Raw genomic sequence first — 23,658 nt, 5'->3', positions numbered from 1 at the left:
AACAGCAGTACCAACAACAACAACAAACTATAAAAATAGAGCGCAAAAATTGTCCCTCCATCTCGTTCCATCCCGTCCAGTAGTCAGCAGTTCCGTCCCACCCAGTCTCGCTGTCTGTTCTTCCAGTAATTCTCCACTCCATTGTCCACTCACGAACGTAACAGCCATGTTGCCATTCACTGAGCCCAATGAATTCAAGCATTCAAGCGTAGCCATCCTTCCCATAAAACAGAAAGAAATGGGCGAAAAAAAACAGCAACAAAATGAAGCTCTCCTCCCCACCTCCTACTCCAGTAGGAAAATCGGAGTGAAAACCGAAACAGTTGCAAGCACTTGAAAATTTGACCAGCCATGTGACAATTGTCAGCGTGCGAAAAACCATAATTTGAGTTTCCCTCACCCACAAAACTAACCAATAATCAAATGCAATTCAAGACCCAAATAAAATGAAGCAAGTAAGTCGACTCGTCGACTTGGGTATACCATACACCAGGTGAAACAAATATTTCAAATTTCGAAAACCAAATGTATGTCTATTAAATTGTTTTTACATGTTTCATAGTATGTGCTATCTCGCTCACTCTACAAACACACGAGCACTCTAGCGCCGCCACTAGCCAACGGCCAATTCTGGCCTTGTGGACCGCTTAGTAAAATACGTTCATACGCATATTTTGCATGTTTCTAGTCCGATTTCAATAAAATTTGGTAGTTTTGTAGAAATAGATAAGATAAATTAGTCTGCCAAATTTAAATGCGATAGTCAAAAAACTACAGGAGGAAATCGGTTTTTTCTAAATTATGGAGGCGGAAGTGGGCGTGGCAAAATGTGAAAATATCTAAATTCTCCGCGCATACTTTGCCAGTATACATACTAAATTTGGTGACTTTAGCTTTGTTAGTTTTTGCTAAAATCAGTTTTGTTTAATTTGCGGGGGCGGAAGTGGGCGTGTCAAAATGTTTAAATAGCCAATATCTGCGCGTCTATTAAGCTAGTCTACATACTAAATTTGATGTCGGTAGCTATCATAGTTTTTAAGGAAATCACTTTTATGTAAATTCCGGGGGCGGAAGGGGGCGTGGCAAAAAGTTTAAACAATTAGTTTCTGCGCGCTAACTAACTGAGCATATAAACCAAATTTGATGTCTCTAGCTATTATACTTTTTAAGAAAAACAGTTTTGTGTGATTCCTGGGGGCGTAAGGGGGCGTGGCAAAAAGTTTGAACAGTTAATTTCTGCGCACTAACTAATCGGGTATACAAACTAAATTTGATGTCTCTAGCTGTCATACTTTTTAAGAAAAACAGTTTTATGTGATTCCTGGGGGCGTAAGGGGGCGTGGCCGAAATTCCAATTAATGCTGAACATGTGCATACTACACGAGTATACATACCAAATTTGGTGGCTCTAGCTCTTATAGTCTCCGAGATCTGCGTGTTCATACAGACGGACGGACGGACGGACGGACGGACGGACGGACGGACGGACGGACGGACGGACGGACGGACGGACAGACGGACATGGCTAGATCGACTCGGCTGTTGATCCTGATCAAGAATATATATACTTTATAGGGTCGGAGAAGCTTCCTTCTGCCTGTTACATACATTTTGGCGACTTTAATATACCATTTCACCCTATGGGTGTATGGTATAAAAAGTACAATTTCATTAAATTGTATTCCTCTGAAGTTGAAAATCCATCGTGAATCGTCCATTCCAATCAACACCAATCTGATATCCTGATGTGAGCTATGCCAGAACGTAGAAGACTGAAGTAGTTTTTATTTAGATTGCAACTTTTAGTCTGAAATTACCTTTGAGTCAACTAATTTCTTAAGAGAAATCAAAATAATTCTTTTCGATTCCGTAGCGCTTAAAGTGCTGGATACAAGAATTGAAGAGCGAATTCTTTGTATTATTTGTTTTTCATTTTTCGTGAGATATTTTCTTTAAGGGAATCGAAAAGTCGTTTTTGTTTTGCCCGGTCACAATTGAACATAAGTCACTTTAGTCCCAGTTTTTGGCTTTATGTCAGATTGAAATTTCTGTTACTTTTTTGGTTTTTTGTGTCCTTAGTTCTCAGGTTTTTGCGTTCTGTTCCGGTTTTTTCGGTGTCTTTTCTCTCTCACTCTCTCTCCTTTTGTTTTTGTTGCTTTTTTTTAGGTAGCCTTATTGTTTCGTACTCAACGACAGCCTCAAGCAAAATTATACGCATGAGCGCCACGGAAATGGCAAACTTTACAACGACAACATCAACAGCAACAACAATTGCTGCTGCAACGGCAACGATGTAAAAAAAGGAAACAAACTGGCAAAGGCAGCGCCCAAATTGAAAGCAACACCAAAAAGTGTGGCCAACATTGCGAGTTTGAGCTCTGAGCTCTTCGAGCAAGACGAACAAAAAAGTAAAATGCAGCACACAGAGGCCCATAACATTTGGCAGCAGTATTGCATGCTATGTCCACACACACACACACACACTCCCATAGAGGGGTAAAAAACAAAAGGTGCCACGCCCACCCAACACCTGCCATACAACAAGCACGAACAGTGCCCCCTTTTGCTTCGACACTGGTCATATAGATACATACATACATATGTATGTATATTTTTCTGTAATTGTCCAAACGGGTCAAGTTAGAGTATTCACAAGTTCCACTTGTACAAGAAATCTGAGCGAGATTTTATAGTTAACACGAAGTAAGAATGAAGTAGTATAATCTTGTGTGTGATCAGATTAGCCACTTTAAAGATATTTTCCATGTTTCTTATTCCATCTTAATGGGAGATACTCCTGCGATGGGTTGTCGTCGATTATCAATATGACTAGTTCTTATTCTAATATGTATTTTATAAAATATTTACTATGAAACATAGCACATAAAACGCTCAGTACGAACAAGTGGACCATGTGCTTCATCATTCTTTCTTAAAGCATTACTAAAAGAAGAAAGTTCCTTAAAGGTCTCTTGAGGCTTACCACATTTTAAACATCCTAAAAAAGAGTATACAAATGTCTACTATTAAACGGCAAGTAACTGTTCGTATAGCATGAAAAGGTTTTGTGTTTTTATTTCTTTTTGGACTTTTTTGTATGTTGGCCAAAAATGGCAACGGATTAGCTTGCAATGGCAAAACATTGACAGACAAAAGCGCGAGACGACGCTGGGGAAGAGAGTGTAATAGTAAAAGCAAACAAACAAATATAAAGTGACCCCGAAAAGCGTCTCGATGTGTGTGTGTGTGTGTGTGAGAGTGAGTGTGTATGGGCATTGGCCAAATGCGGTTCTTGGCCGCATGACAGGCAACAAAACCCTTTCACTTTGATATGCCAGTCCAAAAAGCTGAGCTGCTGCCAAACTACTGCCAGGATTAGTGCCACTTACTGACTGTTGCAGTTGCAGTTACAGTTGCAGCACCACCAGGAACAGTAGAACCAGCTGCAATATCATAAAAAGCAACAGCTTTGGCTATGGCTATGGCTATGGCTAAACGCCATAAAAGTGATTCTCAGATAAAAGTTGAGTTCAACTATAGGCCAAAAAACCGACAAAGAGACAGACAGATGGATTATACAGACTTCGTTCCGAGAGAGTAAAGTTATTTGAGCCTTATCTATGACCAGATGTGAAAGCTGGACACTGTCCGTCTCCATCTTAAAGTCCGTCTGGTCTCGATGTTCACTGAGCTCATAAATTAATTGCTAAGCCAAGTCAAGGCGAGTCAAGAGTTGGCTTTTAAGGCAGGCTACTGCTGCATAATTGATGTTAGCTTTCCATTTTAGTTGACAGCCGCGTACGTTCATTGCACTCGCCGTGACGACGACCCACTAACGTGGCCCGAAACGGTATGATGGGGGGAATACTCGAAGAGGAGGGGTCCTAAGGCTAATTGAACAGCCAGTTACTCAAACACTCTTTCACACACAGGCACACACATTTGCCTTCCATTATTACCGTCGGCGTCGACGTCTTCTTTTTGCCGTGAAACACGCTTCATCTGATCCGTTGTTTGCTTAAATTGACAGTAATTAGATTGATTGCTCAAGTAAAAAATGTGCAGCGCCATCTAGTGACAGTTTATGCAAATTATTATCCAAGGCGTGGCATTGATTAATACCAAATGGCGAAAGTGTTTTCTCACTTTTAGGCTGTTGAGCAGAAGAAAATCTGGTTTTCGAAGATAAAGCAGAAATCCATTTCCATTTTTTGGCTTTTGTTGGCTGGAAAACCATTTAAACGATATCTTTTAACATTTTTCCTGTTACTAACTATAAAATTATATTTATTTTTTCAACTTTTCGAAATGTACATATATAAAAGTCCTTTTTCAATTATGCTGGCTTAGCAATTTGTTGTATCTCTCAAGTGAAAGTCAAGCCGAGTCAAGTTTTCTATCCAAAATATTTCTTATAATTATTTATTAATTTTATCTGCAAACGTTTCGACAGTTTGATGAGCAAAATATTTGTGGCATTTTTAGTGTTTTTCATATCGTAAATTCAATTAATTACAAGAAATTGTTTATGGACTTGAACTACAGTCCAATGGCAAATGGGAAATGAGAAAATGGCAAGAAAAATGTTTATAAAAATGTGCAGACCAGTTTGAAGGAAAATGAAGGAAAATCTTGTTTTCCTTATAATGTGACCGAAAGTCGAGTCGAATTTGTTTTGTTATAAGAAAACTATAAAATAAATTTAACATGTTTATACTAAATTTACTTGTTAAACATCTTTAAGAAGTATAATAATAGATTGAACGTTTAACTCGCTATGGAATTCTTTTCTTTCTGTGTAGATATTTGATCTCATTTAGAAGAACTTCTAAAACAATTTTATAAAGAAGCTCTTAAATTTTTATATATCTTGTGGAATTTCTAATAATGTCTTATAGTTTATTTCTATATTCTGCTAGTTAAATTTAATATCATAGCTGCAATAAGTTTTTTACGACAAATAAAAAATCACAAAAACGAAAACAATCTTAAATTTTTTATTAATTTTGAATATTTCTTTACATTTTTATTACGAAATGTTTATTAACTCGTTTCATTGCCCTTCTCTGACCTTGTCGAGTCAACTAGTTATTAAGTTATGCCATTTTAGTTGATTTTGAGATCGTTTAACTTAAATATAGTGAATTACTATGCCGATCTCGTGTCCTGGCTTTTCCTTTAATGGTGGCTCAGCTTTAATGTTTTATGCCTTATAACTTATTCCATGGCATGTATAATTTTTGTTGTTTTTTTTTTTGTTGTAATGCCACTTGAAATACAAATTGCCTAGAATACTGTGTGGCACGCTTCCACTCCGTCCCCCAAAATTCTCTCCCTCTCTCTCTCTCTCCACCCCGTCACGTAATTGTCTCAATTATTCACCAAAATGAGCCACCGCCATGTCGCTGTGTGTGTGTGTGCTGTGCCTATTTGTATGTAGTATATCTATATGTATATATACTTATGTTTGCTACTGATTTCATATGCGCCTTGTCTGCACCATAACCTCACTTCCCCCCCCCCCCCCTACCCACACAGATGCTTTACTTGCTGTTTGCATTTGGGAGAGAGCCTCGCGCTGCAAATTACATTTGTATGCGTTTTGTGCACGCATTGCAATCGTTGCATATAAATTGAGCCGCAAATGCAAAGCCACAACAATTGCAGATTCCCCTTCTACCCACCCACTCCTTACCCCCACTCGCCAGCATGCCCCATGCCCCGACTGGCGTCTCCCCTACCCGCAGTCATTAATGCGCCTTGCCATGATGATGACTATCTTATGCTTATACATGTTGACTGACTTGCAGCTTAGGGTGAAGTTGGAGCCGAGGAGGTGTAAAGGAAGGAGAGACTAGGGGGGCAGGGAACTGTGCTCCACTTTCTGACTAACCGACTTGAAATGCTGTTTGCTTGGTTGAACGTTTGACGACTGACGAGTGCCGACTGACGATGTTGACTCCGCTCGATTTATTTGGCGCTGCGATTTACATTAAATTTCCCATATGCCGGTTCACGTTCAATCATTGGACATGATTTTCAGATAGTGCAATGTTGCAGTGGTTAGTGGCCAACTGGCTAACCAACCAGCTGACTAGTTGCTTTAGAGCTATGTAATTAGTGGAGCCCAACCCAATACCAAAATGCTCTCTCTACCCTTCAGTCTGTTGGCCGTTCTCTGTCTCTCTATCTCTCTTGGTCATAACTCAGAGTCGTGATTTGGCTTTGATTTGGTCAGTGTTTGAGTTGATTGTTGTGGCTTCAATTCCTCCAGCTATATGCTGACTATGTGTATCTGTGTGTGTGTGTATGTGTGGTTAGGAGATATGGCAGATAATGCCAGTGTATGAGCAATTTATGAATTTTATGCAATTTCCGGTATACATTTCGGTCTATAAGTGTATACAATTGAAACCAATTTGAAATTTTAGATTTTCAACAATGGAACATGTGATAAACTATCAAAAGTTTGACTTTGTAACACTAGTCAACACGTTTCGCTTTCTTCAAAAATGAAAGGAGATATTAAACTTAACAATTTGAGAAGTTCGTTAAGGTTAACAATTTTCTTTGTTATTGTATTAATAAGATAATTCTTGATTTGCCTGTCTAGTGATCCCCTAAAGTATTATTTTAGGTGTAGGGAATATAGGGAACTTTTACTTTGCTTCTACTCAAGAGAATTGCTTCACATGTCAAACAAACAAAAGCTGACTCACATCAGGAATTTCATAATTTCTGCCTAATTCCCCACATATATGCGTATTAATTTATTATTTCTGATCTCTACAAGAAAAGTTCAAGTGGTCTTCTTTTTACAGACCAACCTCTCTAGAAATTGGTCATCATGAACTCTACTCAATTGAGAACTCCGAACTGAAATAGTTTTGTGGCAAATTCCGAATTGGCCCCAGCCAATAACTAATTGACTTTGATGGACATTTTGCATGTGCATATGTATGTATGAGTGTGTGTGTGTGCTCCAAAATAAATTATAATTATTATACAAATTTATGTTCTGGCAATCAAAGCAACCAACTGTCTCTGCCCTCACTCATCCAATTGACTGTTTTTCTCACAAACAGAAAAAAAAAGAGTAGAAACAAACCAAAACAAGAAAAAAAAGAGCCATGCAAATGGAAAAGTTAATCATTAAAAACGACTCTGGGGCAAAGGCATTTTAAGTGAGTTAATTGTTGGGTAGTGGGGGCAATAACAACAACAACAATTTCAATGCACAAACGAGGCCATAAGTTATGCCATTTTATGTTGGCAGGCATCTCCCCAACCCCACCTTCTCATTCACCTCTTGCATCCCTTTGGCCAAACCCCTTGACTCTCAATTGAGAAGTAGGAGCAAACAAAAGTAGAAAAAAAACTGTAGGAAAATGTTGTTAATTACGTTTTCATACACAACAACAACAAAAACAAAAACAACAAGAACAATTTGTAGCCCTTGCAACAGTCTGTGCAAAAAGCATGCACCCCACTTGTCGAGTAAAATGTTAAAAATGCACAGCAAAATAGTTTAGCAAAAATGTTCATTTGCTCTTGTTGTTATTGTTGTTGTTGTTGTTGCTGTTGGCTAGAGCATGTGCCATTCATTTGTCCATACACTGAGAGAAAAATCATCAGAAAACTGACTCATTACTGTGTTAAAAGAGAATTTGAATCGAATTTGAATCAAATTTTATTGTATTTTTAGTTATTTTTTTAATTGACAACATTTATTTGAAAAATCGTGGAAAATCGCTCTAGTTTTTGTTTTTTATATTGGTCAAATAAAATTAAACTTTATTGAAATACCTAAAACCTTATATGAACGATAAAGTAAATGACAGAAATCCATATCATGGATCTTGTTATGGAATATTGAAATGAAGTTCTCTGGAACTTGCACTAAAAACGACTATCTATAAAAAAGGATATTCAGCTTAATTATTTTTAATATTTTTTAATTATTATCAATATTATTTTGTTAATCCTGTTAATTGATTTGATAAACTTAGATAATTGGGGAATTTCGGTTCTCTCAGTGTAATCAAAGGCTTTAAACATGCATTGCCATTTAACTGTGTTTTATTCCCTATATACCCTACATACACATACACATCCACATACAAGGATATACTTATATATTTTAGTTTTTTTATATGTATCTGTAACCATTGCTAACTGCCTCATACATGCATGTAGATACAGTTGCAGTCACTGTAACACAGATGCAGCAAAAAAGGCGCATTCACAGAGAGACACAGAGCGAGAGCAAAGAGTGCGAGAGGGAGGGAACGTTTGTAACATTTTCTGGCCAAGGGGCATGGACGATATTTTTGTGGGGCATGGTCATGTGTCCAATGTGTGCCACACAAAATTTGCAACTAATTGCGGATTATCTCTTTGGATCTGGTTGTCTCTATGTGAGAACATACATACAGACATACATACATATATATTGAAGGTACGTGTGTGTGTGTATAATGAATGTCTCTACATATGTCTCTGGGGATTGCTAAATATATATTTTTTTGGGTCACACTTTAATGGAGTTTTCATTTATCGTATATAACAATTTTAATGAGATGCAAATAGCTCTTTAAAATCAATGGAAACTATGAATTGAAATAAATCTATTTACTATCATTCGATGGACAAATTATTTTGGCATTTAATTCCGAATCTAAACATTTAACTCGAAATGAAACTCAAACAGGATAATCTGTAGAGATCAGTGGCTATATTGGTCAAATTCATAAAGAATTCTGAATAGAAATGCAAACATTTTCGAGAGCACAAGCTCTGAAGTTTCCAGTAATATTTCAAATAGAATATTATTTTTTAGATTTCATCAAATGAAATATATGTATATTGTATGTTGATAGTCCAATTCAATTCGATAGCTAGTTTTTTTTATCTATTTTCTTGTTGTTTGATCGTAATATGTTGGTTTAATTGATTGATGACCTCAATGAAGACAGTTTAGACAGTTCTTATCTCATACAAAAGTAACTTTCGGACTCTTTGAGATACCCTACTATACTTTAAGTACCTCTAAGGATTCTTATAATTCTAAAATTGCTTGAATATTCTAATAAATGTTCCCTTATTTTGAACATTAAGTTAGTTTTTACCAGGAAACCTTATTTAAGGTGTCTGAATCATAATGGCAAGATGTAACTGTTGCTGACTTAAAATTTAAGTATATACAAATTTTGTGAATTGATTTATAACTGTTGGTAAATTCAACAATTCATTTGTTTTTAGAAAACTCCACACACTTGCATTCATCGGTTGTTTTGTCTTTGTGTTTTTTTTTGCTCAATGTTTCCCCATTTTCAAGCAATTCATTTCTAATTGCTGGTAATTGTCTACTCCTTCCATACATACTACATACAACACAATTCGCAACAGCTGTGAGACCCAGAGACCCACAAAACTGAGCAACAACAACAACAGCAACAAAAAGTAGCGTGTAATAGCAAATTATGTTGCAATTACAAAAGCAGCACAAAAAGCAAAGTGAACAACATGAACAAAAGGAAAAAAAAAATCCAAAACAGAAAAATAGAAAAAGAATTAAGAAAAAAGTTGAGAAAACAACAACAAAAGCAACACATTTAGCTGGCACATGAGAATTGTGCACATGTTAAAGTAAGTAAGGGAAGGCTTTACCCCCTAACCACCCATACCACTCCCTTCATTCACCTCTTCCTTTTCTCTACCACCTGCAAATTTATCTAATTCTCTCTTTTCCCAAACGCAAAGAAGGAAATTTAAGAACTAAAAGACTATAAAGTGGCAGATACTCTGTAGTATTAATTTTGAAATGAAACAGACTCAAATGATATACCCTTTATATATATTGGTTACAGGGTAACAGATAAAAATAAACTAATTCAATTGGTTTGTTTGAGCAAAACAAATTGCAGGAAATTGTCAAGAAGAAAAGACATCGGTTCCACCTTGAATACGGCTTTAATCGACGAGAGAGTTGTAAATGTGTTCGAAAAGCCGCCTACACTGCACAGCAAACAATTTAATTTATGTCAATTAAAATGACAAAAAGGTGCCACGAGGAGATGGAGAGGGGCTGTTACTTGTCACTTGAACATTGCCTTGAGCTATGTTTAGTTATAAAATCTATGACCTCAGTTTTTAACTTTTGGTTTTGTTTTTCCTTACTGGCTTTCACCAGCCACGCCCACCATGCCGACTTGGCATAATTGCTAGTCTTAGACCTTTCCTCATGGGCTTGGAAACAAACAACCTCACGTTCGTTTTCCGTTTTTTTTTTTTGGTTTTTTATTTTGTTCCTTATAATTAATTCAATTTTTTCGTTAGCTACTTTTATGTTTTCTTTCTCATAATTATTATGCAGCACTTTTGATATGGTTTTCCCCCCGTTTCGGGTTAAAAAACAAGACTGAAAGAAAAAACATCAACAATTAACTTTGTTTTTCCGCAAAACTTATTCCCCCTCTCTCTCTCTCTCTCTACCTCTTTAGATGGTGTGTTTTCCTTTCATATATTTTCCGCTTACAGGAAAATATTTAAATCATTGTGTCTAAGGGGGAATACAAATATTTATTTTAGTTTTCAAGAGCCTGGGAACAGTGAGATTGACCATTGTTGATGAGAGTCTATAGGATAGATAAAAGTGCTTATAAAAGTGATTAAGCAATATTTTTAAGTGGCCAGCTAGATGGAACATTTTGTTCATGTCATCTAATTGGATTAGTCTGAGAAATTGCCAGATATTTATCACTGCCTCATCGAGTTCTCAACTTGTCATCTAATTGTTGCAACTAAGAATTAGCGATTCGATATGATAATTGTTATATCTACATATAACCGAATTCTAAGATAAATTTTTTATATTCTTGGGACTCTGTTCGAAAACTAATTGAGAATTGTTTATAAATAATTTCAATCAATCTTTCAGTCCAAAAAATTTATGGCTTTTTCTCCTCCTCCCTTTATGCACATTAAATTTTTGGGAAATCATTGAAACTTTTTGTTGATTGAAAAGAGAGAACACAAAATTCAATTCAAAAAATGGCTAATGAATGCTTTAACCCATTTCAATCAGCATCATGTCAAATCAGAACGGAAATATTTTATAAACACATTCATTGAACAATACAAAAAAAAAAAAAAAAAAAGACGTGGCATAAACAATGACAAAAAACTAAAAGGAGAGAAATAAAAAGTGATACAGAAATGATAGTAAGAGAGAAATGCCAGAAAAATTAAAGGAAATTAAATTGATGGAAACTGGAGATGTGATTGTTGTTAGTGTTTTGTTGTGGGCGTTGCATGTTTCTTGTCAGTTGTCATTGATGGGTAAACAAAGCGCAACTGCAACTAGTGCCACAAGTGTAGAGAACAAAGAGGGAAGTATGTAAGTAAGGGAATGGGAACCACAGAAGGACAGAAAGATGCATAAATAAACAAAAACCCAACAAAAAACAAAGCGAACACTTGAGTGTAGAAGGCACTCGTGTGTATTTGTGTGCCACATGAAGCATGCCACCAATGAAACCCAAAGGGAGCAGAGGAGAGATAGATTGGAGAATGTCGAATAGCATCCGACCAATGATTCCGGCAGCTTTCACAACAGAATTCAGAACTGACTATGAATGGGACTATGCCATGATGCGGATGCTGGATATGATGAGGCTACTCCAGCAACCAGCAGCAAAGGCAAATGATGATGATGATGATGATGAGGATGCTGGAAACGATAAGAGTTGATGCCATGCTGGTTATCATATCGAAGAAGAGCTTGGATATTGTCACTCCACCAAATGGTTAAAAGATTTATGCAAACGCCCCCTAAAATAAAAATGTCAAGAGTTCACTCCGCCTCCCCCAATTACACTAAAAAAAACATGACTAATTAGGGTATAATAAATATTGCAGTAATATGGGATATCCAACATCTCCTCTGACATTTACCACTTGGCATGGCAAAGCTCGGCACTTGTCTGGCATTAAAGTGGAGGAGTAGGGCTCCCCCACACATTTGTGGAATGTTGCAAAAGAAGCTCCACTTTGGTGTTCCACATACACAAAAGCAATCAATAAATATTTTTTCAGAAATTAATCGTATGTGGAGGGGCTAGGGTTGGGGCATAGAACCAATTCGAAATACAAATAATAATGAATAGCACAAAGGGCTGACTTGAAGATAAACAAAACGTGAATGAGGGGATCAGAAACAGAAACACATTGTTGCCACAAGATGCAAGAAGCAAGCTGCTGTCCGCCTCGAGTATCTGTAGAGGTATGCAGAATGTAGGGAATTCCCCCATACTTGAATATTGCAGAGGAAGGGAAAGTGAATGCCAAGTGTTGTTGTCTACAGTCGAAGTTATATTTAGACAGGCGAAAAGTGAATGGATAAAGAAAGAAAATCTCTTGGAAAGAGATTATCATAAAGAAAGTATTTTGGGATCAATCATGACATATGATAAGGGTTTCATAATGAGATGGGGGATGAAGTGCCCTGAAATCTAAATCGATTGATTGGTACGGGTAATTAAGTTTAATAGATTTTATATATAGACTTTTGGAAATATAATTTGTCTTTAAATGAGAAAGAAATTATGCTCAAGATAGCAAAGATTTTGAAGTCAAACCTTTTGGCCTTAATGTCTACTTGAGTATAATATAAAGTTCAATTCAGAATCCAGTTTCCACAAAGTTATACCGTTGTAATAAAATTTTTAAAATTTTTAGTATTTTGGTTAAAAATAAAAGTACAAATTTTTGCAAATTCTCTTTTCGGTCTTCTAAACGTGGATATTTATTCTTTGACATGTTTATCGGTAACGCCATTTTTAATGCCATTTTGGTGGCTGCCTGTTGCTACACGATGTACCAACTGACTCCGGCGGATCATCCCTACGGCTTTACGGCAGCTGCTTTCAGTCTCGTCCATGGACTTTTCGGCCTAGTGCATTCGATGGAGGAGCAACCAGAAGATGAGGAATGCGAAATCACGAGTCGTGCGATTATGATTTCGACCAGCATAATCGAGACCATTGTGCTGCCATTGGCCAATATAGAATTCTATCTAAAGTCGGATCAGTCGGCGGTGGCTTTAGTACACGGACTAGCTGTAATTCCATTATTCTACGATATGCTGGGCAAAATGAGTGATGACCTGGATACCAATACCGAGACCCTGAAGAGTCTGGCAGTCTTCGGGAATATCCTGTCAACCTCATATCTGGCGTACAAAGAAGAGAATCCCATATACGCCGGAGTTGCTGCTGCTGCCTTTATAGCTCGCTACTGTTCCTCTTTGATTGATGGCTTTGTTCAGGGTGCAGGTGCTCATGTTAACACTTTGGGCACTGCCACCATATTGGCTCTCATGACCTACGCCTTAACCGAGAAGTAGATTGACATTGTGTTTTATAAACCAAGAAATATAGTAAAAGACAATAGACAAAAAACATGTCAAATGACACCAAACCCCAAAAATGTGACTAAATACCAATAGTAAATAAATTATCCATCTCAGTTTTTCCATTTGTAATTAATTTATTAAATTTTGATATATAATATTTGTGGTTCTTGTTCTCCAGCCATGGCACTCCATGAAAATTCACCTACCCACAAAATTTTCAAAATGTTACAACTCAATTTTGATCATCATTTATTACAGACAGCAAAAAAACAGACAAGCACTTGACATTTGACATTTGGCCACATACCGAAAGCGAACAGCATAAATATTTCAAATACAAAAATTTTGTTTAAATTGAATATAATAAACCCATTATAAGTATATATAGATGCATATATGTATGGATGTAGTCCGTTGGCATTGTTTTACGATGCGACTAACCACAAATAATAAAATATTTAAAAAGAAACACGAGATGGTGAGGACAGGGAGGAGGTCGTCCGAAGTGCGTATACAAATAATCCCTCAACGGATTTCGATTGGGATTTTCGATTTTGGCTCTATTTTCTATTTGTAGTCTGGCATTGTGTTTGATTTTTATGTGTTTTTAATAGGAAATAAAAATGAAATCATGTGTGCAACAGATTGTGGCAAGCAGCACGGTGACCAACCGAATAAAATAACAACAAATTTCTATCTACTATATATCATGCTCTCACCCTTTCTCTATTCGGTCTTCTCCACGTTTCTATTCTATTATTTTATACTCTTTGCCAAGAGTTGCTTTCGATTTGATCAGCCTCTTGCTAGGAATAGTTAGAAGGGGCGACTAATGCACTAGTATTTGACTAGAGTAGCAGTTTTGTGCCATTTATTTTTTTACTTCCCAATTTGGGTCTGAATTATTCCATCGAATTTCTTCAGAATATATAATAATTCGATTAAAATGAAAAGATGATAACGAATTTCGTATTGTTAAATATTATATAGACACGATTCCACAGAATTTCAAATTCAATTGAATTGAAATGTTTAAGTGATTCCCATGAAATGCACTTTCACCTCTTGACTTCAACTTTCTCAGCAAGTGTATATAAAATTCGTTTTGTCCACTTCACATTTTTTTTCTATCTCTTTTCGGTTGGTTTAATTTTTCTGGTTCGGTGTCACATAGGAAAACATTTGCGGATTTTTCGGTTTGAGCCGCAAAACATTTGATTTCATTTTGGGTTGCAAGTCAATTGATTTGTAAGGGCACAACTATACAACAAACTCCCCCTCCCCCCACTGCCACTCATTCACGACGACTATCTGACCCCTCTCGGAATGTATTGTATAACCGCAATTTGGGGAACGCTTGAAAATTCAATTAGTTGACTTTTCGATAGATTTTCATTTCGATTTTTGATTTTGATTTTGATTTTTGAGGGTTTGCTACAAATTTAATTGAATTTCATGTATGAAATTGCAGATTTCATTTAAAGTTCTGATTTTCGTTTGCAGTTTACTGCAGTTTAGCAGTATCGTAGTGCCACGCCCACTCAACAACAACTACCTACTTAAACGAACCGCCAGCAAACAAATCTACCCCGAAAAAGGAAAACTTATATAGACGAAGAAAAACGAGAAACAAGAAAAACTACAACCTAAAGCGAAAACAAAAGCCGGAAAACAATTTGACGGCATGGAAGCGCACACGAAACTGCATTGAGGAGGGTAAAGACAGTGACGTGGACGTGGGAGGGGGGGGGGACGGCGATGGGAAGGGCCATCGTCGAATTAGAGCGTCGACGGACAGCAACGGTCGGCGAGCGGCGGACAAGTTCAAGCGAGGCCAATGACATTTGTAGTTGTTGCAGTTGATTGCAGTTGATTGTAATCGGATTGCAATTGGCTTGCACTTGTTAGAACACGTGCTGAGAACTTTTAACACAAACTGTGGTCATCAATGGAACCAGGCAACCAGGGACGGACTACCTGAGTTGCCCGATATGATATCCATAATACTATGTCAATAATATCTGCAGTATTTATGCTAAAAGTGAAAATTCTTAAGAAAAACTGCTGGAACTAATGAGTTTTTGGCCAGATTGTGTCAATAGTTCCAGTCTGCGGCAGATCCAAAGACAAGACAAGACGAAGAAACATAGAAGAATGTATTCAAAGAGAGATTAGGATTTAAAGAGCCCTCAATAAGACTTATCTAAAACCGCTCCTGATTCTAAAATTGCTTTGATTGCGGTCTGGAGCGTGAAATTTTTAGATTGTTACTTGCTTCGATTTTGTTTCTCTGGCTTGTTCTTGAAAACTGTTCTATATGTAAGGTGTTAATTACAGCTTTTCCTGTTAATGAAAATTTTCCGATTTATTTTTATGACCTGCCTTTGGGTCTTGCCAGCCGCCTGCAGCTTCACTTGTACTTTGTGTTTTGCTTTAATTATGGGCGTGTGTGTGAGCACGCTTCAACCAATCACCTCTAACCCCCTCCCCTCATTTTCCCTTTTCCACACACTCTTGTTCCCCATCCTGTTTTCTTTTTTCCACTTTTTTGTTTATATTAACTTTAACTTTTCCCAACTTTTCTTGCTCGGAGTAATGTAAACCAACTGAAGTTTCATTGCCAAACCCCATCCAAACAGCTGTCAACAATTGGAAAAATTTCGATGCTGTCAACGGTCGGGGGAAAGAAGAAGACAACCAAAAGGCATAACAAAAATCTAGGAAAAAATGTACTTTTTGTTTAGAATTTGCTTCCGTTTTGGGGTATCTCTTAGAGCCTCTCCCATTCTCTTTTGTTTACAACTTTCTTTTTGGTTTGGTTCGTGTCTTTGCTTAATTGTCGGCGGCGGCATTTCAGATTTCGGATCTGACATTTGAAAGAAGGTGATAATTCTTTTTTAATAGTTTTCCGGTAGCGCACCAACAAGTGACATTTATTAGCTGCTGTCCCCCATCTTCTTACTTTCCCCTCAGAGTTCTTTTTGGGCGTGACAGGCATAGTAATTTCTTGTGATATAGAACTTTCGACTGATTTGACTTTGACTCGGCCATATAGAACAATAAATTTTCTTTAAAGCTTACGTGTGCATACATAGAAATTCGAGAGTGAGTCATCTGGTAAATGCGAATTGATTCTTACCTGAAAGAAATACAAAGAAGAGAAAGTTTTTAATTAGTATGGAACTTTAAAAGGATTAGTATAACATCGGTTGAACAATGGGATATCAATATTCATTATACATATATGTATACGAACTGATATAGGCAGGTTAAGTAAACGGTCTAATGGATTTCCAGCTTAAGCAAAACACATTAAGGATTCTTACTAATGCTCATTTATGAAATACTAGAAAAACACATAGACACATATTTGTGGCCAACACTTTTCATCCTACTGCAAATCCCATACTTTATTTTGACTGGTCAAACATATGGTACAAGCCAAAAAAGCGTTTATGCCATATCCTAGCCGCAATTGCTGGCAAAATCCTCGGCTTAAGCACATACCACATACTTTATGCACTCATGCGATACGATATTCCGGACTCCATATACCATCTACCCACAGTGAGTACCTCACTTTATGTCTGGCTGCTTCCGAAATACGCAATTTGAATATTCGAGCTTAATTAGAGAATCGACAGAGAGAGAGATAGAGGCGACACACTGTGCATGGCTATGGCATATTCGATGAATCATGTTCAATTAGAGCAATTGAATCGACTCGTAAATACTATAACACTTTTATGAGTAGAATGACTCAGACATCAACCAGTCGATTCATTCATGAATACGAAACAAAAAGTTTCAATGTCAGCAGAAAGCAAAATATTATAATCTTATATACTTATTTTTATATGTATATATCAAAACTGAAATTTCAACACGAAACGCAATTATTTCTGACTTAGGTCTTATGTCATTTTCCTTTTGCCTTTTGCGCAATTTTCTTGGCTACTTTTGTGGCAATTATTATTACTGGAAAACCGCTAATTTTGAAAAGTACGAAAAACCACAATGGAGGGCGCTGCTGGCAACCTAAATTTAATGGTGTGCCCAGCAAACGAGCGCATTTATTTATGATTTTTTATGGTTGAACTAAGAAAGAGAGCAGAGCGAGAAGGACAGCCAGGGAGTTTGGGGACCGGGGACGGGAGTCTAGGCGACATTCAACATAAAGAACCACTTGGCTGCAGTTGTTCCGTCAAGTAAGTTGCCGCTTTATGGGCAGCACATTAAATTGGTCTTCTTGGTGGCAGTGTGAGGTAGTCGACGTCGTTTTTTTATCGCTGACAAAAAGGTTTTACTTGACCCAGTCAACTAAAGCTCGAGTCGAGCAGCCAGTCTAACAAAAAGTGGGTCGAGAAGCGGGCAGGCATTTTGCTTTTGCTTTCGCAGTTTTGCAGTCAACTTCAAGCATTGCCAGCAAATCGAATTTAGATACTTAGTACACCGTTCCACCTCACCTCAATATTCAACCTCATCGTCAGCCTTCTTTGGCTTTTTGGCTGGCCTTTTCAGTTTAGTCACAGTATATATATGTTAGTTAAGCGTTTGAGTTTTTAAACCATTTGGTGGATAGTCTGTAGTTGGTTCGCTCGACTGTCTCGAGGAGAGCACAACTTGTGGAGTGCTTAAATTGCAACACTACAGTTCACTCTCTCTCCATCTCTCTCACACAGTTTAAGAGGCGACAAAATGGAAAACAGCTTTTAGGTATATCCTTTTTTGGTATTTCCATAAAAGCAGCTTGCTAATTATTTACGATTGCCTTTCTGCTTTTCAAACAATAAGCATTATTTCCATCAACTAACTTGGGTTTCTGGAGTATCCGGTAAACGTTTCCTTTTGATTTTATTATAAATGGATTTAATAAAGTCCAAGTTTTTTTCACTTTATAGTCTATATAACTATGCACTGTTTACAATGATTTTAAGTTAGAAATTCAATTACTATTTAAGTAATTATCTACAGGTTTAACTATATTATGTTTTCTATTCAATTCAAAACGTGTTTTGAGGAATTAAAGAAGTTTAGCCATCTTATATACCACTTAAGCCAATCTATCTCAATATGAGTGAAAGGTTGCACTTTAAACCAGGATTGAAAAACATTCAATAACTATTCTGATTTGAATAGAGAATTTTAAGTATTCTTATCTTTCAACAACACGTACTTCTAACTCATTAAATGACTAAGTTTGAGTTGATTTACAGACGAGATTAATGTGATTAATCTTCAGAGTAAGAAATTCTAACTTTTCATTACAAATCCGACATTTAAACCGTTTAAGATCTATACTATACTTTTAGACTGATCGACTATATACCTTCTGTTTTTTCTTGTTTAAAACTTACAAACAATTTCTCCCATAGTCATAGTTTGACCTAAACAATTGTGCCATCTTTTATTGCATTTTCCCAACTTTTTGTTTTGGTAATGAAAAAGTTCAGATTTGTTCCCCTTTAAAAGTCAAATTAACCACAAACTGAGTGCATAATTGTTGCTATTACAAATTTCAATTTCAACGCCCTTCAAAAAACTAAAATGGAAAACAACAACAACACTCAACAACTTTCACTCGACAGAATCGCATTCACAAATTTGATCATAAAAATTCTCATATTCTCTTTCTCCGTGTTTCCTCTCTGTTTGCTTGCTAAATGCTTTCATCTTTCTAAATTTCCGCATTTAATTAAGCAATTAAAGTCAAACAAAAACAACAACTGGCATAAAAAAAAAGAAGTGTAAAAAAGAGCCAACACACTCAACTGTCATAGAGCAATCAAAAAACTACAAAAAAAAAAAAAACAAAATTTTCAAAAAAAATAAAAAGAAAAAGAGCAAAGAAAAATGAAAAACTTTCACCTTGGTCAGAGAGACTGCGACCGACACGGTAGTAGTCAAAGTTTACAGCTGCACAGATACAGTGTCAGCGAAAAGTTTTCGTGACTTTAACATTAAACATAAATAATAAAATATACAAAAGAACATGGCATGAAGAATGTGATAGGGAAAGGGGATACGGAGGGGAGTGAGGGAGATACCACCTATAAACAACTATTTACAATAAATTTTACACAACTTGAGCTGAATTGCAGAATGGAGATGAGTTTTTCGGGGGTGGGGGAGTGGGATAAATATGGTTGAAATGAAAGTAATTAAAATGTTTACCAACTAAATAAATTTAATGTGAAATTAAATGCTGCTAAAGCGCTTTTGTTTATTTGTTTAAATTTTATGCTTCTTCTTACACACACACACACACAATCACATATGCATAGCATAAACTGATTCATTTGAAGTCCGTAAATGGTTTTAGTTTATATTCAAATTATGGCATACAATTAGATTTTCCGGCTTGTTTTTATACCCTTGCAGAGGGTATTATAAAATTGGTCAGATGTTTGTAACGCACAGAAGGAGACGTTTCCGACCCCATAAAGTATATATATTCTTGATCAGCATGAGAAGCTAAGTCGATATAGCCATGTCCGTCTGTCCGTCTGTCCGTCTGTCCGTCTGTCCGTCTGTCCGTCTGTCCGTCTGTCCGTCGGTGCGTACGCGTTTTACTCAGCCATCTTAAGAGCTATCGGGATGAAATTTTTTTTGGGAGCTTTTTTTTACCCGGGTGAGATAAAGTATGAAAATCTTTGGGATCGGACTACTATATCATATAGCTCTGGAACAAAAATTTTTGCAAAAATTGGAGTATCCCCATGAAATTTACCAATATAATAGAATTTGATATAAAATCTCAGATCCCAAAATTTGACCCTGATCGGATAAATAGAACACAAGTTACAGTCTATATAAATCGGTTCAATCGCTGCCGGCAGCTCTGCTTGCTGCCTACTACGTCACCATCTGTTAACAGAGCACATGCATACACACACAGACGCAACGCTACATAAACTGTATGTGTATGCGTGCGTTGCTTTGCTTAGGGAATGAGGGAAGAAGAAGAACAAATTGTACATAGTATGAAGAGTAAAATTGTTTTGTTTGTATATTAATGAATTGAGTTGCAGAAAAGAAATTTTGAACATGTGAAATTATTATTGTCAAGGACTGCAAGGGTATATAAACTTCGGCATAGCCGAATTTAACTTCTTTGATATTTTTATATATATTTTAATTTTAATTGTTTTTGGCCACGACTTGGCAAAATTTTGATTGTTGTAATTATGCACACTCTGTGCGAGACAGAGATAGAGACACACACATAAAATATGCAAGTAATAAATAATAATAAAAGCGATAATCAAAAAATTTGCCAAATAATTGCAATTGATTTTATAATCAAATTATAAAAAATTATTTTACGCATCAAATTGTTTTCGAATTTGGCTAAAAACATATTGTCTATCATTATAATATGTTAATATACAATTCATATGATGCATTTGCGTATAAATTAAAATCAAAATAGGATTTCAGTAATTTCAATGAACAGTGGGACAAAAAGGGCCAAGAATCTTTTACATAAGTCCAAGATACCTTTCTGCAGTTTAGTGAGTACTTTTTATAGAGTCTCATTTATTTTAAGCCTCTTCTACTACTATCTATCATATTCAAGTTTATTTTAAGTAGTTGCCAACTTAAAACAGTTGAAATACCAACTGTATATAAATATTTCTTTGAACTGCTGGCTGACTGATAAGACGCCCGCACTATCAGCATATAAAAGCAAATACCTCGAGACTGGGGAATTAAAACAAACGAAGAGAATAAATATAAAAAGGCAAAATTGTATTCAAAAGTGCGATAAGTTAACAGGCGTGACTAAACCAAAGAGGGGGACAAATAACTAGACAACTTTCAGCTGTTTTGCCGCCTTTTTGCTGGCACTTGGGGCGGGCTGGCTTTTGGAAGCCCTTTTGCAAGTTTCCGAAATAAAACGCCATAAAGTGAAAAACTTTCTTGCCTGACTCACGCACTGGCTCTTGCAAAGTAATTACCTAAAAAGTACACTGAAATAAAAACCAACTCTGTCTACTACTCGCACTTCAAGTACAGACCTTTCTCCCCCCACCTTAAAGTGCGTGCTTTGTGAAATTTATTTAAATTTAATTTTAATACTATGTACATTTGAGTCGCTGGCTTGTTGTTTTTGTTTTCTTTTATGGCCAAGCCTTTTCACTTTTAGCCAAAACGTTGAACGGTCTAATGAAGCGGCTTAGATTCGAGCTAGTCACGAACGAAGCTATCAAGAAGAAAGCCCTTAACGTGTATATAAAAAAGGTAAACTTTACGTTATGTGCTTTTAGGCCTTTTTTTTTATTGACCAAGTTTGCTGGAATTTCTGATGATGAGTGAAAAATTATTGCCCCCCGGCTGAAGGAATGAAAATCTTCAATTGTAATGGTCATAGAAATTACTTTCAAGTACCCAATAAATTTGTGTATAGAATGTTAATGCCTAATACAACAAATGAACTGATTGCAAGAGAAAATAATTATATATAAATTTTATTCCCATCAAGGGAATTAAATTAATTGCCAAAGACTCTGTGCAAATTTCTATTATGCTTGCTGTATCGGGAATGGGGGGAAATTTCTTCATCTTTACATTTGCAAACTGCATTTGTCATTCGAAATCAATGCAATTTTCTCAATAATTTTCTTCCATTTATAACGAACATGGGGAATTGTTTGAATTCCTGTTAATATGCTCACATCAATCCTAATCTCAGTAACAGACATTTTCAGTTAAGTTCCAACATTTTGCCTAATGAACAACTGAAACTGCTGAGGCCATTGTCTGGCCAATAAATGAGTAAGTGCCACAGTACACATAACGAGTGATGGGAAGGAAGGGTATGTGGGTGGGCAGAGATGTAGAATGCCAGCAAAGACATGGCAGTAAAGTCAGTCAGGCAGTAGTAGAAGCCCATAGTAGCCGGCTAACAACTGTTTTCTGGCACGAACGTTGAACATTTATCAAATTAAACATAGGGCTCTGTTTCGGGCTCTGATGGAGATTGCAGAGATTGCACATGCCAAGAGAAGAGATAGTAGAAATAGGAGTAGGTGACCAAACGACGACATGTTTTGTGGCAAGTATGAAACTACATACATACGCTCGCACCCACTCTGCATACTCATCGTATTACCTTTTCGAGAGGTATTACAGTTGCTGTCACCCTTCTCCCCAGCTCTTCCTCTGCCTCTGCCTAGTGCTAAATTGTCAATTTTTGTCAAACACAAAAACAACAATGGCAAGTATAACGAGTGTCTGTCATGTCATCCCAAAATTGCCACTGTCCACTGTAGGGTGGATCAACCACCACCACCGCACCACACAACCACCTAATTGCCAAACCAAACAATTTAGCCATTATCATGAGCTTGAGTCCGAGCCGAGCTGAGTCGACTTGAGCAAGTGTTTTTCATTAGCACTCCCAAACTAGTCATCATTCTTAGATCGGACAAAGGCTTCAATTATTTTCATGAGCTCAGCTGCGTGCAAATATTGAAAACTGATAGAGGCAATTCTGAAAGACTGAGTGAGAGAGCGAGGGAGAAATAAAATGTGTGTCAGCTAAGAATGTCCATAAATTAGGTCACTTAAAAAGGGGCAAATACACAAATGCTTAAACAAAACATCGAATACCCTAATAAATGGAAATTGAATGGTGTTGCTTAAGTCGTTCTAAATCTACTTGTCAGATGTTTCATAATATTTAAAATAGTTTATATGATCAGCGTCTAGTTTCAATGAACTAATTCACCAAGCTGATAAATGGCGTTTCTCAAGGTAATTACTTATCCTTGCGGTGTAGGAGAAGAGAAGCCTTTTTAGGCTCTTTCAATTCCCCAAAAATGTATCCAAATGTCCAAAATTCTTATAAATATGTCAAAATCTGCTATGGAACTTGTAATAGTAGTTTCTCATTTTTATGCGAAGGGTCTTCTGTCTAATGAACCCATTGATACCAAAAAGGATTTTCATCCTCAATTTCTGATGATTTGAAAGTTGAATTTTTCTCCCTTCTCTTTTGTAAATCTTTGTCCAAAGAAGGCTTATTCAATTTCTTGTAGAATAAGAGTAACTTTCCAATAGCCAAATGGATTATAATTAGCACACTTAGCAGTATAGTTAGCATGGCTTCTATTAGTCTAGTTAATAAGTTTATAATCGACTGTGGCACCTTTGGACTTTGACTTTACTAGACTGTAACTTCTTAAAATTAACAAGTTACTAAGTGAAGTTGAATTGGGGATTAATTTTAAAGTCTAACA

General features: G+C 36.5%; 2 protein-coding genes across 5 annotated transcripts in view; one reads left to right on the top strand and one right to left on the bottom strand.

Moving 5' to 3' along the window:
• The window catches only part of Fas3 (fasciclin 3), a 95,005-nt gene that overhangs the window by 60,641 nt on the left and 10,706 nt on the right, over positions 1-23,658 (bottom strand). The window lies entirely within an intron of this gene.
• On the top strand, positions 12,668-13,543 carry LOC137581231 (uncharacterized). The gene has a single exon (XM_068295424.1). The coding sequence runs from the start codon at positions 12,818-12,820 to the stop codon at positions 13,403-13,405; it is 588 nt and encodes a 195-aa protein (XP_068151525.1). The 5' UTR covers positions 12,668-12,817; the 3' UTR covers positions 13,406-13,543.

This window comes from Drosophila tropicalis, unplaced genomic scaffold (assembly GCF_018151085.1).
Source record: "Drosophila tropicalis isolate 14030-0801.00 unplaced genomic scaffold, ASM1815108v1 contig_845, whole genome shotgun sequence".
Lineage (NCBI taxonomy): Eukaryota > Metazoa > Arthropoda > Insecta > Diptera > Drosophilidae > Drosophila > Drosophila tropicalis.
Note: the sequence above shows the minus strand (reverse complement) of the source record. Positions and strands in the feature narration are given on the sequence as shown.